Raw genomic sequence first — 18805 nt, forward strand, 5'->3', positions numbered from 1 at the left:
TGGCAATATTTTCAGGAATGTACACATATGCCATCCAAGGCATTCTCCTTTGCTGCCATGCCCCTCTGTTCCTGGAAATGCAAAGGGCCTTGGATTCTGCTAGTTCCACACAATCTGTTATCTGAAATATTAGGGCAATTCTCTTTATGGATCCGCGGTACTCATATAAATACATATTATTCACACTTACTATTTAGAGTGGACATGGTCAACTGTGACACGAGAAGTAAACATAACTGGATTTATTTCTTTAAAGATTGCAAATGTTCTTTGTATATTTATAAGAACTTGTCACTTCTATATCTTTTTTTATGAAGTGACTACATAAAAGGCTTGATGCTGCTGGAAATTCTTGCCATTTATGCCTTTTATGGTACTTTTTAGGGATTGTCTTTTTTTTTTTTTTTTTTTTTTTTTTTTTTTGCTGGACTCATATCCAGGACTAAATTTTAAATCTGCTCAGACACAAAATGGAATAAAGCTAAAATATTTACATTATTTCTTAAATGGGAGTTATAACTTTATTGCCATATTCTCTGTTTTAATTGTCAAGGTCATAGATCTAGAGGCATATTTTAATGAAAATATTATACGAAAGCATTATTTCAATGGGTAATAAGCTATCCAACCTCTTTATCTTATGCCAGACTTTTCTAGCGATAAAGTACCTCTTCAGAAATTGTTTAATATAAGATCAACACAAATCTCTTGCATTTTAAATAGAGGAGCACAACTGGTGGCTACAATAGTGCTATTGGCTAATGGTGATGTTTTAATCATAACTATTGTAGTAGGCTTTCTGATAGGGACTGCAAAGTTAGGACTACTTTCTGTACCAAAACCTAAAAAAAAAACAACCAAAGAAACAAACAAAAAAGGCACCTTCAGAGGAGACAGCAAGATAGGAATCAAGTAGAAAGTCATCTCTGAACTAAATGAAGATTCATACAATTATCTAAAAACTTCTACTTTTTTTTCCCCCTCTGTATAAATAATACTGAGTTACTGGGTTACTACACTGTGGTTAGTTATAGCCTGATATTTCTTTATTTTGCTTTTGTTTTCCATAACTAGTGCCTATATCCTCAAAGAAAGAAATATTACTTTAAATAAAGTGCAAGAATTTTCTTGTTTCTCATCCAAACCTTCATACGTTCCAAAGCTCTCTGCATTGAGAGGGCACAGTTCAACCCAGACAGACTGAAGAGAAAGGAACCGTATAGTAAATTAGTTTTTAAATAGTTATGGCTAATAAATGACAAGGGAACATCATATTTCATATGATTGGCATAAAAAAAAGCACAAAGCATCCATGGAGCAGATGTCTCTGTTATTGCCTCATTGGCTGCACAAACCAATTTCCCAAATATCGATATGTAGAAAAGCAAAGCACTAAACTGTACATTTTAGAAAATATCACATCAAGCCACATAATGATTGATAAACCCCACAGTTTCCTGCTTCCCCCCTTTAGGGGAGCGAGCTGATTTATATCATGGTGGTCTCTGTCTGCATAAAAGACTGAGCTCTTGAATGCCGATGGAGCTGGGAGACGCTTTCCGACCCGTTCCGGGAGATGGAAGAGCTGTGGAGTCTGTAGTCCCTGCCTGCCGTCTGCCTCCAGCACAGGCTGCGCCACTTCCTCTTCAGCTCCCCTTGCACCTAGGTGTGAAAGAAAACACACGCCAAGTGAAAACATTGCTTTTTCACATAAGCAATGTTTCCACATTTACTGGCTGTCAAGCGCGGACCTCTGGGAATAACTTCTAATCAGTTTTTACAAAGATTATAAAATTGAGGCAAAGACAGTGTCTACAGTATGTTAGGAGAAACCCCAAGGCCACTCTCAAAATCAGATTTGAAGCACTGGAACAGAAGCTCTTGGTGGGTAGCTATTAATCATATGTATTTGAAGCATAGAACCAAATGATTAGGCCAAGATCAGGCATTCCATAGATATCAAAGACCAGAAGAGAACTCCAAAGACTTGACTTCAATTCCCTGTGCAAGCAGATGTTTTCCTCAGGCAGATTCCTTCTGTCTGACACTGTATAATATTTAAAGTACATTTTGCTTTAAAAATTGGCTGACATCAAGAGGAAATCCTTTCTTTTCCCTCATTTGCAATTAGGAAAGCTGCTACATTCTGAACTCTTTTGAGAATCTGCTGCTGTTCTACGGTGAGATTTGGGCAGAAGATTACCCCTAAACACTTACAAAATCATGTTTACAGCTTTGGATAAATTCCTAGATCTGTTTCACCTCAGTTGCACAATTCACACTGGTTTTAACAGGGCTAGAATAGAGCATATTAAATAACAGAAAACACATTTACCGACACGCCGTCAGTTTTCTAGGATTTAGACTTCATTTAGCTCCTAACTCTCCACCCAAATATACTGATTTCTCCTATTGCATTCACACTACAATATATGTATTCTGTGAACTGGAATGCAAACAACTTTCTGATACTTAAGAGTGGAATTAGAGGGGAAATTATTTATTAAAAACAAAAATTACATCCTCAGGAGGAAGTGGAGAGACTTACTTCACTGTTCAAAAAGCAATACAGGACTGCAACAATCAACCCCTGCAAACAGATAATATTCATTAATTAGCACACACTAATAGTACTTAGTAGTACTAAGCAAAACTTCTTTTGAAGAAAAGCTTTAATATTTACCTGAAAAGATCCCAAACACAACTCAAATATCATTTTATAGTTATTGGAACTGTGATCAGGAAATAGAGCAAATACTGTGTAGTGAACTCCAAATAATGGAATAAGCAACAACGTCGATTTTGCAAGTCTCCTAAGTAAATAAAACAGAAAAAGATGGATTTTAATGATAAGGTCTTTTTATTAAGATTGAGTGTTGTTTAGATAAATCCACGTGACTTCAAATTTATAAACAATTATAGTAAGAGTCATTCGTATGTATTGAAAATTGTTTTCCTTTCAAGTTTGCTACAAGATTAGCCACATAGCAGCTCCACAAATGAGTGTGTGCAATTCCATGCTATACTTTGTCTTGCTGATCTAGTCCAGTTTCAAAAGCTGGTAAAAGGCTGCAGGACCTCTCTGAATCAGAAAATCTGGATATCCACAGGGAGTTGCGCTCTGCTACAGATCTTTGACACAAGCCAGGTCCCACCCCCTTTCCATGTCACACATTTTTGGATGGGGAAGCTGACTGTGATATTCCACAGGGCCGTGGTCTACAAAGCATCGCTAGCTGCCATCAGATCTTCTAGGCTATTTCTGAAGTACAAAGGGCTCAGAGTGGAAAGGGGCATTCCCTTCCTACAAAATCATCCAACAGTTCCTTTTTTTGTAAGGTATGATCTAGATCTTGAAATTATTACAGCAGTGTCCTCAAGGGCTGCAAGCGTACGGTTAGCCTGCACATTTCATATAGATGGAGCATAAGCAACATCTAGGTCATGCCATCAACAATAATATCAACTATAAGATTTTCATCAGCAATTTTAGGTTTACTAACAAATCAAAAAAACTCGTTAACTATAGTGATGGCATTAAGCGCTTAACCTTAATTAATTTGAAATTTCATCAATTATGAAAAACAATTTAGCACAAGTTAAGGAAAAGATAACTTCAAATTATTAAGCAGAATAGTTTTGACAAATAGCCGGTGAAACTACTGGAAAGATGAATTGCTAATTATCCTTTATCTGTCACTCATGTCACTTTAATAACATCAGCTTTATACATTATACAGGGTCAGCCATGCATGATTATAGAGGTCTGGCATCAAAAAAAAATCAAAAAGCTCTTGTGTTGAGACCCCCAATTTATCACTGTCTTGAGGAATATAACTTGATTCAACAATGAAAGGAAGCTGTTTTGAGGCAGCCCATTTTAACACAGAAATTAATGTATTTCAAACAATTTTATTTTTTTTTCTGTGTCCTCCCTTTGCTCATAATATCTCAGAGACTGAATCTGCTTATGTGGAAATAAATCGTTTCTGACAGCAAAGTTTCTCAACAATAATAAAACCCTAAAGGTGATATCAGTAAGTGAGAGAAATAGGGTTTACTTGGCAAAAGAAATTCACTGTAAGAATTTACAACCGGAGGAAATCACGATGGCAGCAAATTTTCTTGTTTCCCAAGTGAAGTAGAAAATTGATTTTGTTTTCAGTTTAACCTTTCCCAGTGCAAAAGTAAAATTAAGAACAAGTATGGAACCAAGTGCAGGTAGATGGGAGAGAGGAAGAAAAGAAAAATGGTGATTTGCATGAGCACTATTTATTTTAGTCTCTTATTTCACTTGTTTTAACAAGTATGACTAGCTAAGGTTGCCTACACTATACTGCACTAACATTTTAATGAAGGAAAGATCCAGACAAAAATAGCTGACTTTAAAAAAAAAAAAAAAAAAGACCTTTAATTTGTTCTGCAGAGGCAGTATTTCTGGGGAAGATTAATCTACTCTTCCTATGCATATCTGCTAAACACCATCCAATTCAAATTCAATCAGACAATCAAATGCTAAAACCAAAAGTTTAGAGTGCTAAACATTGAAGAACATGTTTGCTAAAAATGTTGGACTCTTTTACACCATGAAACTCTACAGGAAACTCTGGAGAATGATGGGCCTGCTATGAAGAGAATGCCTCGTTTTCATCAAATACATAAATACCAGAGGAAAAAAAGAAAATTTTCAGCCACAAGATGTAAACTGCAGCAGATTTCCTGCTCATATGTCAGATATTATGCTAAATAATAAGGTGGTGACTGCATAATTTCATCCAGGTTCACTTATCTTTCCCATATTTTCAATTAATTCAAAGAGCAAACACAAAAGAAACGATGCATCTCTCTCCAGCCCAGCTCTATGCCAATCTGGTGATACCCTTTTTTCGCTGATGGATCAAAATTATTCATGTTTTGATTACACACCAAATTACATGTCTATAAGGGGAATATGCATTAGAATGGGAATAGGAATGTGTGTTACTTCCTTCTGTACTAGACAATGTCTACATGTGGGCTCTAAAAAAACTGTAGTGCCCAAAGACTTGATTCTAGAAAGCCGTAGGAACAAACTATCACAATAAATGGCAAAAAATAACATGACAGCATAATAAGGAACAAATTCAGTTTGAGCAAAGTATTGAAATTCCAGCCCCACAACATTCACTGATGAAGAAGTATTGTATATAATGGATACTGATTTAACGATCAAGCAAAAAAAATGGTCAGAAAAGGAAAACTTAGATACAAAACAACATGATCAAAATTTGGAACTCAAGCTTGTTGATCTTCATTAAAATTTCACTGAATCTGACAAAGTTTATGTTCATCTCTATTTCAGCATTTTTTTTTATTAAAACACATCTAAAAATAGATCTTTGGAATTAAATGCAATTACAGTATCATACCAATTGTTGGCAGCAGGCTTCAGCAGAGTAAATCTTGTAGAGATTATTTTCGTCCTGTATATAATATCTAAAAATACAACTCACTTGTACTGTGATTGGTCATTTCCTCCAACATCAGGAGATCTTAATTTCTGCAGTAAGATTCTTATAATACTAATGAAAAGTATAAAATTCACCTGCAAGAAAATAAAAAAAAATACTGATTTCTGACTTCTCTATTGAACATACCGCACGAGAAAATGTTAATTAAGTCAGACTAATGAACTTGACAGTGAGCTTTGTGTACTTGCCAGAACACATTAAGCTTTCCACTGTCAAAACTATTGTCTGCTTTCTGCTTCACTAACAGTTTCATCCAGAGCACCTCTGCATGGCCCCAAGTGAAAGGCCTCATTCTCAGTAATCCCTATTTCCCAAATCTCAGTTGCAGACAGGATTCCTGGCAGGAAGATATATCGGCCAAAAACTGGTGCAATGTACTAAGTTCTCAGGTGGATTCCCCGCTGGACTCCCAAAGGATAACGTGAGTCCTACTCTCTCTATCTCCTCACCTTGACTTTCAGTATCTTATCTCTGGAGTAGAAGACAGAAGATGGTTGCACAGGTCATCTGCCCACTCCCATCAAGCTTGGAGAGGGCTATTGTGTCTGTCTGTCTGTCTTGGGTAATGCTGCAGGTATTATTAGCTCTGAGCCATCTCAATCCTAACAATCTAACATTTCATTCTCATAGTAGTCCTCTGAACTAGATCAATACTTCCATTATCTTATTTCATAGACAGGGTTTGGAGGCACTTGGGTAAACAAGGCATAAACTTGGAGTTATGATTAGATCCTGATCAGTCTAGGAAACTCAACACTTAAACTCAGGAGATCTCAAATCTGACTCCCATAATATCTCCATCTTTGGCTTGTGGCATCTTGTGATCACCAGTTATTCTGGTGTTGGTTTGTTATCTGTGGTCTAGGATGCACTATGCTCATGAAAAAAGGTGTGTGGTATTAAGGTGGTGGATTCTGAATCCCTTGCACCTTCACGGCAGCAGTGCCAGCTAGCTAAGAGCAGGACTGCATAAACAGCTGCATCCCACTGTATATTTGTTAGCCACAAAGTAGGAGAATGAACAATCTTTACTCGGTATTTGCACAGGTTGGCAGAATAGCTTCTTGTTCTTGACAGACTCCCATCTAGTTTCTACCGTAATAGAGGAAGTTGTCATCCTTTTGGTTTTTGAGGCATCAACTCAGGCAGAATTAGACTTTAGTGACTCATTTTGGGCTGTCATTCACACATTACATTTAAGATTGTTTTAAAACAAGTCTGTTTTTCTCTGTAAGCACAGTATTGGATTAATAAAAAATATGCATTTTTCTTGGAGCTTGTAAGTAATATTTCATGGCACGACTGGGTTTGTAAATCCAGCCAGAGAAAGCTGGTGTTAGGCTCTGAAGGTGGAAACTACCACTGAGTTGTTACAGTACAGCAAATAAATTTCTATAAGGTTTTAATATGTTACTGATTGTCTGTTAAAGTCCTTTAAAATATATATCTGATTTAGAATAATACAGTTCAATGAAACATGAAACAATCAGTACCGTAAGATTTTAAGATGTGGTGGTGCTTTTCTTCACTAGCTGACTTGTTCTAACAGTAGTTTTCAAGTCCAAACATGTTGCCTAAGCTTGTATCATTTATACCATCTTCACATTGCTTCTCTTTTGCTCTTTTGTCACTTACACGAGGTGCAATGTGAAATACCATGACAAACATTTCTCATTTACTTTGATGTGACAAAAGTGTGGCTTCCAACCGAGCAACCCTTCCTCTCTAAGTAAGTGCAGTATACATAAGTATGGAGAAGGCAGCTGGGGTGGCACTAGCCAAATGGAGAACACAGGGGATACTCCAAAGCAAGTGCTTGAAAGAGCACACCTCCAGTTAAAAGACATCTAAAATGCGTACAACATGAAGTGTGGAAGTCTGCCAAATCACTTTTCTCAGGCCAAAATCGTTCAGAGGAGGCGTTGGGGAAGGCCTCTGATGCACTGAGTTAACAGAGGCCATTTCTGCATTCAGATGTGACTTCAGAAATCATTTCTCATGAATGCTGTATTTTTTAATCATGAACACTCAATTTTATGTGATATTTCATTGGATGCCTACTCTTACTCTGTGAATGTACATTCTGCTCAGCACAGAAGTAAATCTGCTTGGTATTCCAAATGCTACAATGAATTTGATGATCATACCCAATTGTCCCAAAAAGCTGCGCTAGCTACGTGTAGGTAATTCAGGAAAGGGCTGCTTACAGATTTATCATCGCTCCTGTACTTCTGCATTCTCCTTTCACAGCTTAACTTTCCAAATGCAAAACAGAGTTGATCAAACAGCTGGGGAATCATCTAATCAGAGAAGTGATTTGGTATGCAGCATAAGCTGCAGAATTACTTGGCCATCTTTTGTTGCTCTCATCCCATGAACATACTGCTTAAGAGAAGAAACATCTCTGGAAGGAGAAAGCAGATCCTAAACATGTGCAACTGGCAAATTATAAAAGGTCATTTGCAAAACTTTTCTTTATGTCTCACAATTCCATTATATTAAACCAAAAATAGAAAAAAAAAAAAAAGAGAGAGCAGAAGAAAAAGGAGAGAGGAGAGAATGGCTGTTCATCAACTGACTTCAGAAAATGATTCTGGTCCACAACTTGATATACCAGAGTATGCTGACGGACCTCTACTACATTTTCTTAACTCCCAACCCACGTTCCAATCTTTGCTAATATCCATCTGGAATTCAAGTCTGCCAATGAGGAGACTGTCTCCATGTCTGGGACTTCTTTGGAGAAGCACTGCTTCCCAGCACTAGAGTCTACTAGAGAGCTGTTGAAATTTAAGATCCAGAGAATAGGTGCACATCTTCCTGCAAACACCAGATGTTTATCATATTTTCTTCTTTTTGGACCATCCCACACTCTCCATCTCCTTTAGGTGTGTGTCTCCTTTTCATACTGTAGCTCTGTTGCATGCCCATTTCTTCATATAATAAAACGTCTTTTCTGTGAGTCCTTACCTTGTGCCATTTCACACACATGCCATACCCTACACTGATCTCTCTTTAAACTTTGTATGAGGATGATAGGAAGTTCTTTCTAAATATTTTTCAGCATGCTTTTTACACAAACATGGAGTAAAAGACAAGTCCAAGTATAAGTCCTGGGTTAACTTGGACTCTCCTGAAATCCTGTGTAGCTAATAATACAGAAACTTTTCTGACTGAAGTGTACAAAGACCAGAGCAAATGTATCTAAAATACATTAATTTGAACTGTGACTGCTTTCACAAACTTCTTGTAACGACAGTATATTATGCCCAATGCAGTAATTTTATTATGCTACTCCAGTAATTCTGATGAGCTCCACACAGGAGAAGAAACAATGAAACATGCTCAAATGTTTGAAAGTATTTCACATTCAATATATATTTCAGGCTCTCAATTAAAGAGGGATATACTCAGCTGAATTTTATGGCTGCAATATCTTTTTTTTCCTCAATTTCAAGGCTATCTATTTACATGCCAAATCAAATTCTCAGTTCATTGAAAAGTAATCAGATTTTTGCTTCTTCCAGGCAGGGAAGATTTTTAGGAAAAAAACAATATACAAACAAAGGCAACTGTTCATTTAATAGGAGGCAGACAAATTTTTAAGTCAACAAATTTTAATGAGCTTTGGCATCTGTTTAAAATTTCTCCTACAGCATAATTTATTTTCATGAAAATAGAATTCTTGCCTGTCTGTAATGAGCAGTAAAGAATAATGGCTATATGTGCTGCATAGTGCAGAACTGATTTATAATTCATGCTTCAAAGTTTACTTACTATAATAGAAATTAATATTGGTATTCGTATAACCCACCAGGGAACACTGTGCTCATTTGTATCCCAGCAACTACAAAAAACAAAAGGGAAAGTGATGTTAACATTAATTTCATCTAGCAAGAAAAACCTATGAGGTATTTTGATACACAAATCAAAGCACACTAAAATAACACTTTTTTTTTTCCTGCTTCTAATTTTTACTTCCATGGTTTTAATATGCATATTCAAATCAGCTGAAACACTAGGCACACCAGAGTAGCACTAAAAATGATGGGGGCTGCTGCCCTTCAAGGTTCAAAGTTTCGTTTCACTTCGTGCTGAGGAACTTTTCCAAAAAGAGCTTAACAACAGCCTCTGGATAGCAGAAGATCTAAAGCAACTGACATACAATTAAAATGACATAATTTTCTTGTGGGGTTTTCAGGTTATGGATGGTTGGAACTGGCTGAGGAAAATGTGAGACTCAAGCTGAAACTTTGTCTGAAGAACTGGAAATTTAATTTTCACTGCGGGCTAAGAAATGGTAGTCTGAATACTCTGAGAATAAATGCTCTGAATGATTAAACTTAAACAAGAACAATATACTCCAGAGTTGTTCTAATTGTTTAATAATGGTGAAGCAGAAAGGAATTGTTTGTATGTTAGAGAATTTGCAAAGAAAATCTAGAAATTTGCAGCTTTTTGAATTTAAAAGCAGAATCAAATAACTGAAAAATTTTAATCAGAAAAAAAGAAAAAAGAATATGAAAACTGTTCCACTAGTTCTTCTGTCCCATTCCTCAGTGCCAGCAGTAGCAAGTCTGACCTTCCAGCAAAATTCTTATCTGAGCTCCCCTTCTCATGCCAAGAACAGCCAGACCTCGCTCTCTTCAGTCATGGTTGTACCTGAATCTGCACAGCTTAGATAATACATTGCTTCACTTCCGTGAATGTAGGATATCCAAAGATTTCTAGATTTCAATCCCATTGCCTTTTTGCAAATTTGAATACCAGTGGTCTACATGAGGATCTCAAAGGGGAACATTAGTCAAGACATCTCTCTGCCACTTCCTCCTTTTAAAAGTTCCAAATCAATAGCATCCACAAACTTCATGCTGAAGAGATTTTTGACATTTTCCACTGAGTGTCATATCTGTGAAATTTTAGCTTTCCTGTATTTATATCCTGCAAACTACCTTTCTGTGAACAGCACCACATGCTTGCCTTTTAGGCAAGGCAGGGCAGGTACTGATACAGTTGGGGACTTCAGGCTTTCCCTTTCCCACTACTTACCCAGTATCCTCTAATATAATCCGTGTTACTGTCCATGTAATAATGAATATGGTAGGAATTCCTATAAAAACAAAGAGTTTAGAGGCAGATTATAAGTAAGTTCAGTCTGTTTGTAACCATTATTTCCCAAATACACAGCACATAGTAAAGGATTTAATGGAGAGGCCTGATTGATTATGGTTATTGATTGAATGGTTATTCAGTGCTAGCAGTCTTGCTAACAAACACTGCAGGAAATATGCTAATTTCTTATAAAAGTGCAGGTATAATCACTAACAGACAAGAAGGTGCCTTTCTTGGTTTATTTCTTAGGTTTTTTCCAAGTGACCTAAAAGGAGATACTATACCCATTCCCAATTTAATTGCAAAAATTACAACATAAAACTGAAGGGTAAAGCATTTCATAAGGAAAGTCACACATACTGGTTTATTCCCAGCAATACCTAAATGTTTTATGACCACTTATTCCTGGAAGCTTTAAACTGCTCCATATATATGCCACTGCCCTGTCTGTAGATGAAAGGAACATATGTATTTAAAAACCTATGGAAATATTTAATGAGATTTTCAGCAAACACACACGGCATAGCATAGCCTGTGTCCATACACAGGCCAAGAGCTTTCTTTTGTCTCTCAAATTAGGTCAACCTGAATTATACAAATCATGCTTTGGGGTGGCAGTCCATGGATCATCCTGTCCCCTGAGTCACCTACAGACAACATCAAGGAGTGCAAATGGGCATAGATGAGAGCCGTGCTAAGGAGCATGTGAATAGGTAGGTGATCATGGGCCTTGGCTGGCTACAGGCCTACTAGTAAATTGGGGGATGAGAACAGAAACTGCATATTGTCTCATTTGAAATACTGGCCCTAACTAATACACAGGTAAAGAAAAGAGGCCGTTATTGGAAGTTACTTAAGTTCTTACCCCATCCAATCAGCAGGTAGACTGTGAAATGTCTGTTGGGGGAGAATATTAACACAAGGAGGATGTGGAGGTAAAGTCCTTCAACTAAGAGCCAGTAAAAGTTTGCCATAACACCATACTGAAAAAATACCAAAATAGCCTTGCAGCCCACCTGAAATATGAGAACAGGGGTAAAACTTGCTGCACAAAAGATGCTGTATTATTTTATTAGTAATATTTCCTATAAGTTTTAATTTTCAACATAACGTTTGTAACACAGGTCAAGCAGAAAAAGTTTTTCTTCATTTAGCCATGAAGGCAAATTGATATATTTGAAAGAATATCGTATATAAAAAAAAATATTATAGAAGTTTTAGATGGCTTATAGCAAATTCACTCAGAAACTTTGAAAACATTATAGCAAAAATATTCTAGAAGGTGAAGGTGATCAATAAATGTACACACTTTCAACAGCTGATTAATGAGTGGTTGTCAGATTAAATCATTAGCTGTTAAACGGCTAATACATAAAAATCTAGCTGTATAAATTTTTAAAAACTGTACTCGAACTACAGAACATAGTAAAAATTAATGAAGAAACTGCTCTATGAATTTTTAAAGGCTAGAAAGGAAACAATGAAAATCTAACTTTTTATCATGAATATCATCTCAAGCAAAAAGAAAAATTTGAATTTGACTTTTAAAAATGATGTTTTCCCTTCATAGAATGCTCTAGTGTTTCTCAATCAATAAGACAGAAGAGCATATATGATAAACTGAAGTCCCAACATAGTCTGTAGGCTGTTCTGCAGAATAAATATTCAGAAGTTTGTGCTGCTGATCTTCCAAGGCGCTGGCTGCTACAGCTTTGATACTTCCCAGCAGGAGTTTGGGAGGTAAGAACTGAACATAAAAATGCTTCTGCTGAGAGTGCACTGAGAAATGCGATGATATGGTGAATGCAGCCTAGTGAATTAAATATTATCCAGTGATTTCTCCTACTTTCTGCTTGTTTTACTCTCTCTATTCTAAAACACCTTGTACCTCTGTTGCTTCTATTAAAACTCCAAGTATAACAAATGCCTAGCTAGGTATCTTATTCATTTAGTGATTAATTCTTTTGTTTGAACATAAATATCTACTATCATGTCAGATGCCCTAAGGTACTCCTGACTCCAGCTGCCTTTGCAGGAGGAGATAGTCTCCCAGTCAATCCCATGCGAATATCTTGGATATCTCAGGGCATCCCAAGTAACACCATATGCCTATATTCAGGCAAGTAAATAAGACCCTAGGGCTTGAATCAATTTCACCTAATTTTAGTTCCCTAAAAAGAGAGGTTTGTGGTCTAAGACAGCCACCTCCTAGCTAGCTTCTTCTCCAGCTTGAGAAGAGAGACATCTATGTCCGCAGAGAATCTTAAAATAGATAAGCTCTCTGGAAAGGACTGTTTCTTTCCCAATGAGACAGAGAGAAGCCCAGAGAAGCAGTTTAATCCAGTCATCCTGTTCAGTGACTGACTAATCTCACCACAAGACTTTGAAGGGATATCCACTGTAGAGTGGCAACATGCCAGAAACTACAACTGGGGAAAAATACATAGATCAAAATAACAGTTGAAGCTTGTCTTGATCAAGATCGACACTTAATGCCTACAATTTTTGTATTCCCTCTTCAGTTTCAATAAACATTTACCACAATTCCCCCTTTGCAGTACAGTCTTAACTTACACAGCTGTACCAGACCAGTTGCAGTTAGGCCTGCATCAGGTCTATTCCCATATGCTGAATAATGAAGTTATCATGTCATTAAAGCCAAAATCATGAATTTGTGTCATTCAGATCCAGGTCATAGTACCATCTGATTTTAAATTGGGTGGTTTTAAGGTTTTGTGCCTGCAACAGAGCTGTGAAGCACCCATATGGGCTGAACGGGTAAAGCCTCCATGCTGCTGAGTGCCAGAGGTGGGATCCGGGCAATGCTCAACAAAGCAGCTTTACCAAAGTCATTCCACAAGTGAAGCATCAGAAATTAGTCAACAGGCCAAAATTCAACAAATTCAAATAAGTTAGTATGAGGATACTGCCAGGAATAACCAGAGAATAAAAGAATCCTCAAAAAAAAAAAAAAAAAAAAACAGTATTTTGAGGGCCCACAGACTAATCTTTCAAAGGCCTAAGAACTTTTAACTGCCCCCACAGTCAACATGTTTGCTTATGGGCCCAGTCATTACATTCTCTACAGAACCCTCTACTCTGACAGCTTAGTACTCCCAAATATTCAAAAGGTTTGGGGAGGAAAATGTGTGAGGCAACAGTATTACACCACATAGCAAAAGAGGTTTATTACCCATGAGGTTTGATCCTCTGGACAGTGAGCTGTGTTGGAGCTGGAATAGAGAATATCATCCTTGACTAAAACAGAGATTGCTTTTAGAATGAAAGAGAGGAACAGGTTCAGATGGATGTAGTTCCGAGTACAATGAAGTTTTCTAAGAAGAGATATAAAAATAGTCATTTTAGATTTCGAGATAGAAAGCCTTTTGAACAGACTTTTATTACTCTCTGCTTCTTAGTGATATCAACCTTGAGTAAGCACCTACACTCTTCTTCTCTGCATATTGCCAGTGCTGCCTTACCATTTTCTTTCATTACTATTTTCTGTCCAAAATATCCAAATAAAGCATCTCTGACTCCCTTTCAATATCACAGACCAAAAGATGCCAATGGGATTTAGCCCACACTTCACTTCAATCTTTTTCTTACAGATAAAATCTTGATCAATCTGTGTTTCAGACATGCTCTCACTTATTATTTTCTTGTTTGATTCCTAATTTAATTCCTTTAATTCCTGCATCTTTCCTGTATAATGGCTTTCCATCCCATGACAAGAATATATGTGAGAACAATTGAAAAATCTTGCAAAACATTAGATTGCCTATCTTTTCTGTCCAGTGAGATACAAAAATCCTCTTCTTTTGTCTAGTAGCCTTATGAAAGACTGATGAACAAATGAGGAATTTACTATTCTGATGACTGAGCGCTAAGGAGAAGCGATTTAGCACTTGAAGGTCTTTTAAGTTAAAATACATTCCCTTCAAAATCTCCCCATTTAACATAGTTATGTTGTAGCAAATTCCCAGAAACCAAATTGCTATCATGATTTTTTTTGGTCAAAACCAGCACCTTGAACTGCACCTGAAAATAATTCAGAAGCCCAGGCATTTCATAGAGTATGATAGCAAATGATTGAATGAAGGTGCAATAAGATGTTATATCTAGTTGTATTCAGTGCATGTGTAGATTTGAACAGAGAAACACTGAATAGCCCATCTGAAACTACAAAGCAAGGCTAATTACAATGAGTTTAGCATTTTCAGACAAGGAACATTAGGAGATAAATAAATAATAGCTCCATTTTGGTAGCTTCCATGTTATTAAGGACAGAATAACTGGATAAAACTTATTTCTGTTGTATCAATGTCCTTCCCTGAACCAGGTTCTGTGAAAAAATAGAGCTATCACTATTATGTTACATGGCATTATACGCTTCTATGTAACTCAGAGATACATGCCAAAGAGGTGTGAGAGCAAAATATTTTTCTTGAGTAATTAATTTAGAATTTAATATCTCGTCACTTTCAGTAGTTGAAATAATTAGAGTTTGATCTATAAAAGGCTGTCATATAAAAACTTTGGAGCTCCTGGGCAAGAAAGTATTTTTATTCAGTGTTATGTATGATGATAAGTGTTATTCTTTTGGAAGGTTTTATCATATAGGGCTATATATAGGGCTATACTATATATAACATGTATAAAGTTATATAATTCCCAAAGGAACTATAGTAAGAGCTGTATGGTATCTAAAACTTTACTGATATGTAGAAATATTACGTTCTACAATTTGTTTTCATTCTGCATTAGAAAAAAACAGCACGTTTAATATATCTGAAAAATACTATTTGTTGTATTTTGATTTCCACTTTTAATAACCTGTCCAATATCTTAGAACTTAGACATTCAAAATCAAGAAAGAAACTTCAGTTTCAAGAAGATGAAAGCAGCTTATTTTGACCAAATCAAAATTGTTACTTTTTATGTTTATATATAAAGTTTGAAGAAATCAGGATGTACCTGGCATTTGACAAATGGGCAACCTCAAAAAAAATTGCCGGAAGGTTTCCAATATGTTTTAATTTAATTATTAATATATAATTTAATATATTAAATAATTTATAAGTATTTAATCATAAATATAAGTACATAGAGTATCATGTGGGGAGTGACACTAGGGTAACTTGAAAGAGTGTTGTCTGCATGGTCTAGCAAGATATTTTCAGGCATTCATGTTCTATGTATCTTTTCCTTCTACAAAGCTTCTAAATCTGTTCTATACAGATATTAATAATGCGTATTCATAGTATGTTTCTGTAAAGATTTAAATCAAGTAGAGTAACTATCACCTCTAGAAGGAATGAAAAAGAGAATCTTGCAAAGGCATGGAAACCTTCAGAGATATGTTTCCTTTCCTAGTCCAATAGTTGTTTCTAGTGTGCATATAGCTGATATTGTAAACAACTATGAAGCCCTGAGGTGGTATCTGTTCTGCCTGACGGCATATGACAATATATAATGGACTGCAGAAATCCGTATCTAAATAACAGTTCCCACATCCTTCTCACGAATACGGTACCCACAGTGGAATTAAAATTCACTTCATTCTTTCATAAAACAGCACTGAAGAAAATCATGACTAAATAAAATATAATTTGAAGTGCCCATATACAAATCCAGCAATGCACAGTTTTAATAATCTCTTGTTTCACTAGTATCCAGCGTTCATATCTTAATTCTGCTGGATGAAGTCAGAATGTTCACTTCTCTACTGCTTTAGTAACTTCCAATTTTTAACACATTACCTAACTACCCAAAACTCCCTTAGTTTAATTTAAAGATGTTTAAAATCTTTGCTCTCCTCTTTCAACACAACAGGATGAAAGGGTGATGGTTATATTCAAAGGAGAGTGTCTTTGAGGAGTGAATGACTGGTCTTTACAAGCAGTATATTGGCGTCATCTACAAAAAAAGTGGGAACCTTTTAGGACAAACTCTACTTAGGAGAGGAGGTGTTACCAGCTGAACAGAGGAAAGTCAAACCTTGCAGGTATATCCCTATTTTCCAAACTCTACCCTTAAAAATGAACAAAATGTATGGGATACCCTATAACTTGTCAGAGACACGCACACAGCATTTTGTGTTTGCTTGTATTGTTCATATCTTACAATGGCTTCAGCTGTAAATGTCACAATAAACATTTCCTTGCTACCTGCTTGGGAAACTAAATATTGACTGGGGGTACTTGAAAACCAATATGGGGTCCTAATTTAGCTTACTGTGTTAGGAGGCCAATGTCCCTAAACTCCTTGTATAGGTAACAGAGTCTCCCTTGCAGAGAGAGACTTGGAAGACCTTGTAATCTCTCATACGAAAGTTTGTCTTTCTACCCACTAAATGGAGGGATTGTGGAGATCAGCCTCTTAACCTGGATATTCAATTCATGTCTAAAGTCACACAACTTGACTACACACCTGAAACTTTTGATCTACTTTTTGTACAATTATTAAGCATGCATTTATCAAGACATTTGCTATAAAACTGTAGAGATGTTTGTTATAAGTCTGTATAGATACGAACTGGATGCCAGCAAACTAATATCTGTCTTATTCTCTCCAAATGACTGACTTCTGCAGACAGAAAACAGACAGGTGTCTATGATACACATAGTGCCTTAGAGGTGTTCATTGGGTTTTAGCAGTTTTGAAGATGACTGATTTGCTTGTAAGTCTTTTCTGGGATAAAGAAGATTACCATAAGAGATTCTATTCATTTTTTTTTCAAAGATATCCCAAAAAATAATCATGGGTCATGTATCTGCTCGGCATATTTAATTATTGAGACAATTCAATGACACTCTCAAAGGTTTACAGAATAAATCACAGGAATAGCTCATCATGCTCTGACAAAAAACACGCAGTTCCTTGCTACTGCTACTTCGTGAATTTACATGCACATCTGTAGCAAACCCAGGTGTTGGGTTTTCTTGATTTTCTTACTACCTGATGGAGAGTGAGACAGAAAAGTTGTGTGAGGATTTTGATGGAGAATATGTTGGTTATTCTATTGGAGAGGTAGAAGTGAAATATAAAGGCATGAAGTTGGAGACAGTAAGAACTATGATACTGATAATACAATTTTGCCCTTTCTTTTAGCAGTAGGAGTCTGCTCTCTGTAGGAATCTTATGCAACATCAGAAGATAAGAGTGCCATTTCTGGCACTGTTTATGCAAAACTTTGCACATCTAGCACTTTCCTTCAACAGAATCATCCATACGGTTACATCCCCACCCAGAGAAATTGGTAATTACCTTCAATTATACTACCCCTTGAGACCGCTCAGAAGCTTTTGCAAACGTGTCCATCCACTTGGCTAGCATTAAGATCAGCTGCCTACTTATATGCAAGAGCAATTCAAGGTGTTGATTTTGATACTCAAGCCAAAAATTATTTAATCCATTCCAAAATTACTATTCATTTTCATATAGATTGCAATGTCTGCAAATTATAAAGTGCTTTGAAATTTTTTATATGACTGGTGCTAGCAAAGTCAAGTTGTCACTACATTATTGCCAACTATTTAATTGAGCAAAGTATAAACCCAAAGCATTTTCCAAATATCAGACAACTGTTAATACTGTTTATCATTGTTCTTATTTACTCATGAAAAATACCTACCTGAAAAGACAAAGAATTATACTTCCTGTTGTAAGAGCGATCAGAGATACACTGTGTCCAAGGGTATAAATTGCTTTCACCCTTACGTAGAAGTTGACCTGCACAGAAAAATATATGCAGAAACCACTTACTGCTATGTAAAAATGACTACAAAATGATATCAGTTTCCACTAAATATGAAGACTAAAAGACATACATCACATTATTTTCACCCCTGGGGCTATACAACATGAGGCGAAAAGTGTAATATTTTTACTCCAGCATATTTTTTGCTTTACAACATCTCAAGGCAATTGACCTTAATTCAGCTTCTGAACCTCGAAACTTAAACACACAAGCTGACACAATTTCAGCTGGTTATTCCATGTCAATAAGGTCAAAGTAAGTATGAGATTCATAAACTTCCATAAATACTATCAAACTGGGAAGAATATGTCACTGTTTGAAAAGAATTATGTCTGAAAGAGATAATCTCTGAGTCCTATTCAGCGTACTCAGTAACGCATTTATGTAGCAGTTTAAGTCTAAAGACATGTTTAAGTCCCTT

General features: G+C 36.2%; 1 protein-coding gene across 1 annotated transcript in view; it reads right to left on the reverse strand.

The window, feature by feature from the left end:
* Positions 1-1295: 1295 nt before the first annotated feature.
* Positions 1296-18805, reverse strand: part of VIPR2 (vasoactive intestinal peptide receptor 2) — a 48556-nt gene continuing 31046 nt past the window's right edge. The window contains exons 5-13 of the mRNA XM_088525174.1: positions 18259-18356; positions 13816-13957; positions 11488-11638; positions 10560-10620; positions 9288-9357; positions 5493-5584; positions 2684-2813; positions 2549-2590; positions 1296-1662 (exon numbers count right to left, since the gene is read on the reverse strand). Coding sequence (XP_088381300.1) covers positions 1489-1662; positions 2549-2590; positions 2684-2813; positions 5493-5584; positions 9288-9357; positions 10560-10620; positions 11488-11638; positions 13816-13957; positions 18259-18356 — 960 coding nt within the window. The 3' untranslated portion in view covers positions 1296-1488. The remainder of the gene's footprint in view (positions 1663-2548; positions 2591-2683; positions 2814-5492; positions 5585-9287; positions 9358-10559; positions 10621-11487; positions 11639-13815; positions 13958-18258; positions 18357-18805) is intronic.

This window comes from Tinamus guttatus, unplaced genomic scaffold, assembly GCF_059628265.1.
Source record: "Tinamus guttatus ecotype Peru unplaced genomic scaffold, ASM5962826v1 Tinamus_guttatus_pri_ptg000225l, whole genome shotgun sequence".
Taxonomy (NCBI): Eukaryota; Metazoa; Chordata; class Aves; order Tinamiformes; family Tinamidae; genus Tinamus; species Tinamus guttatus.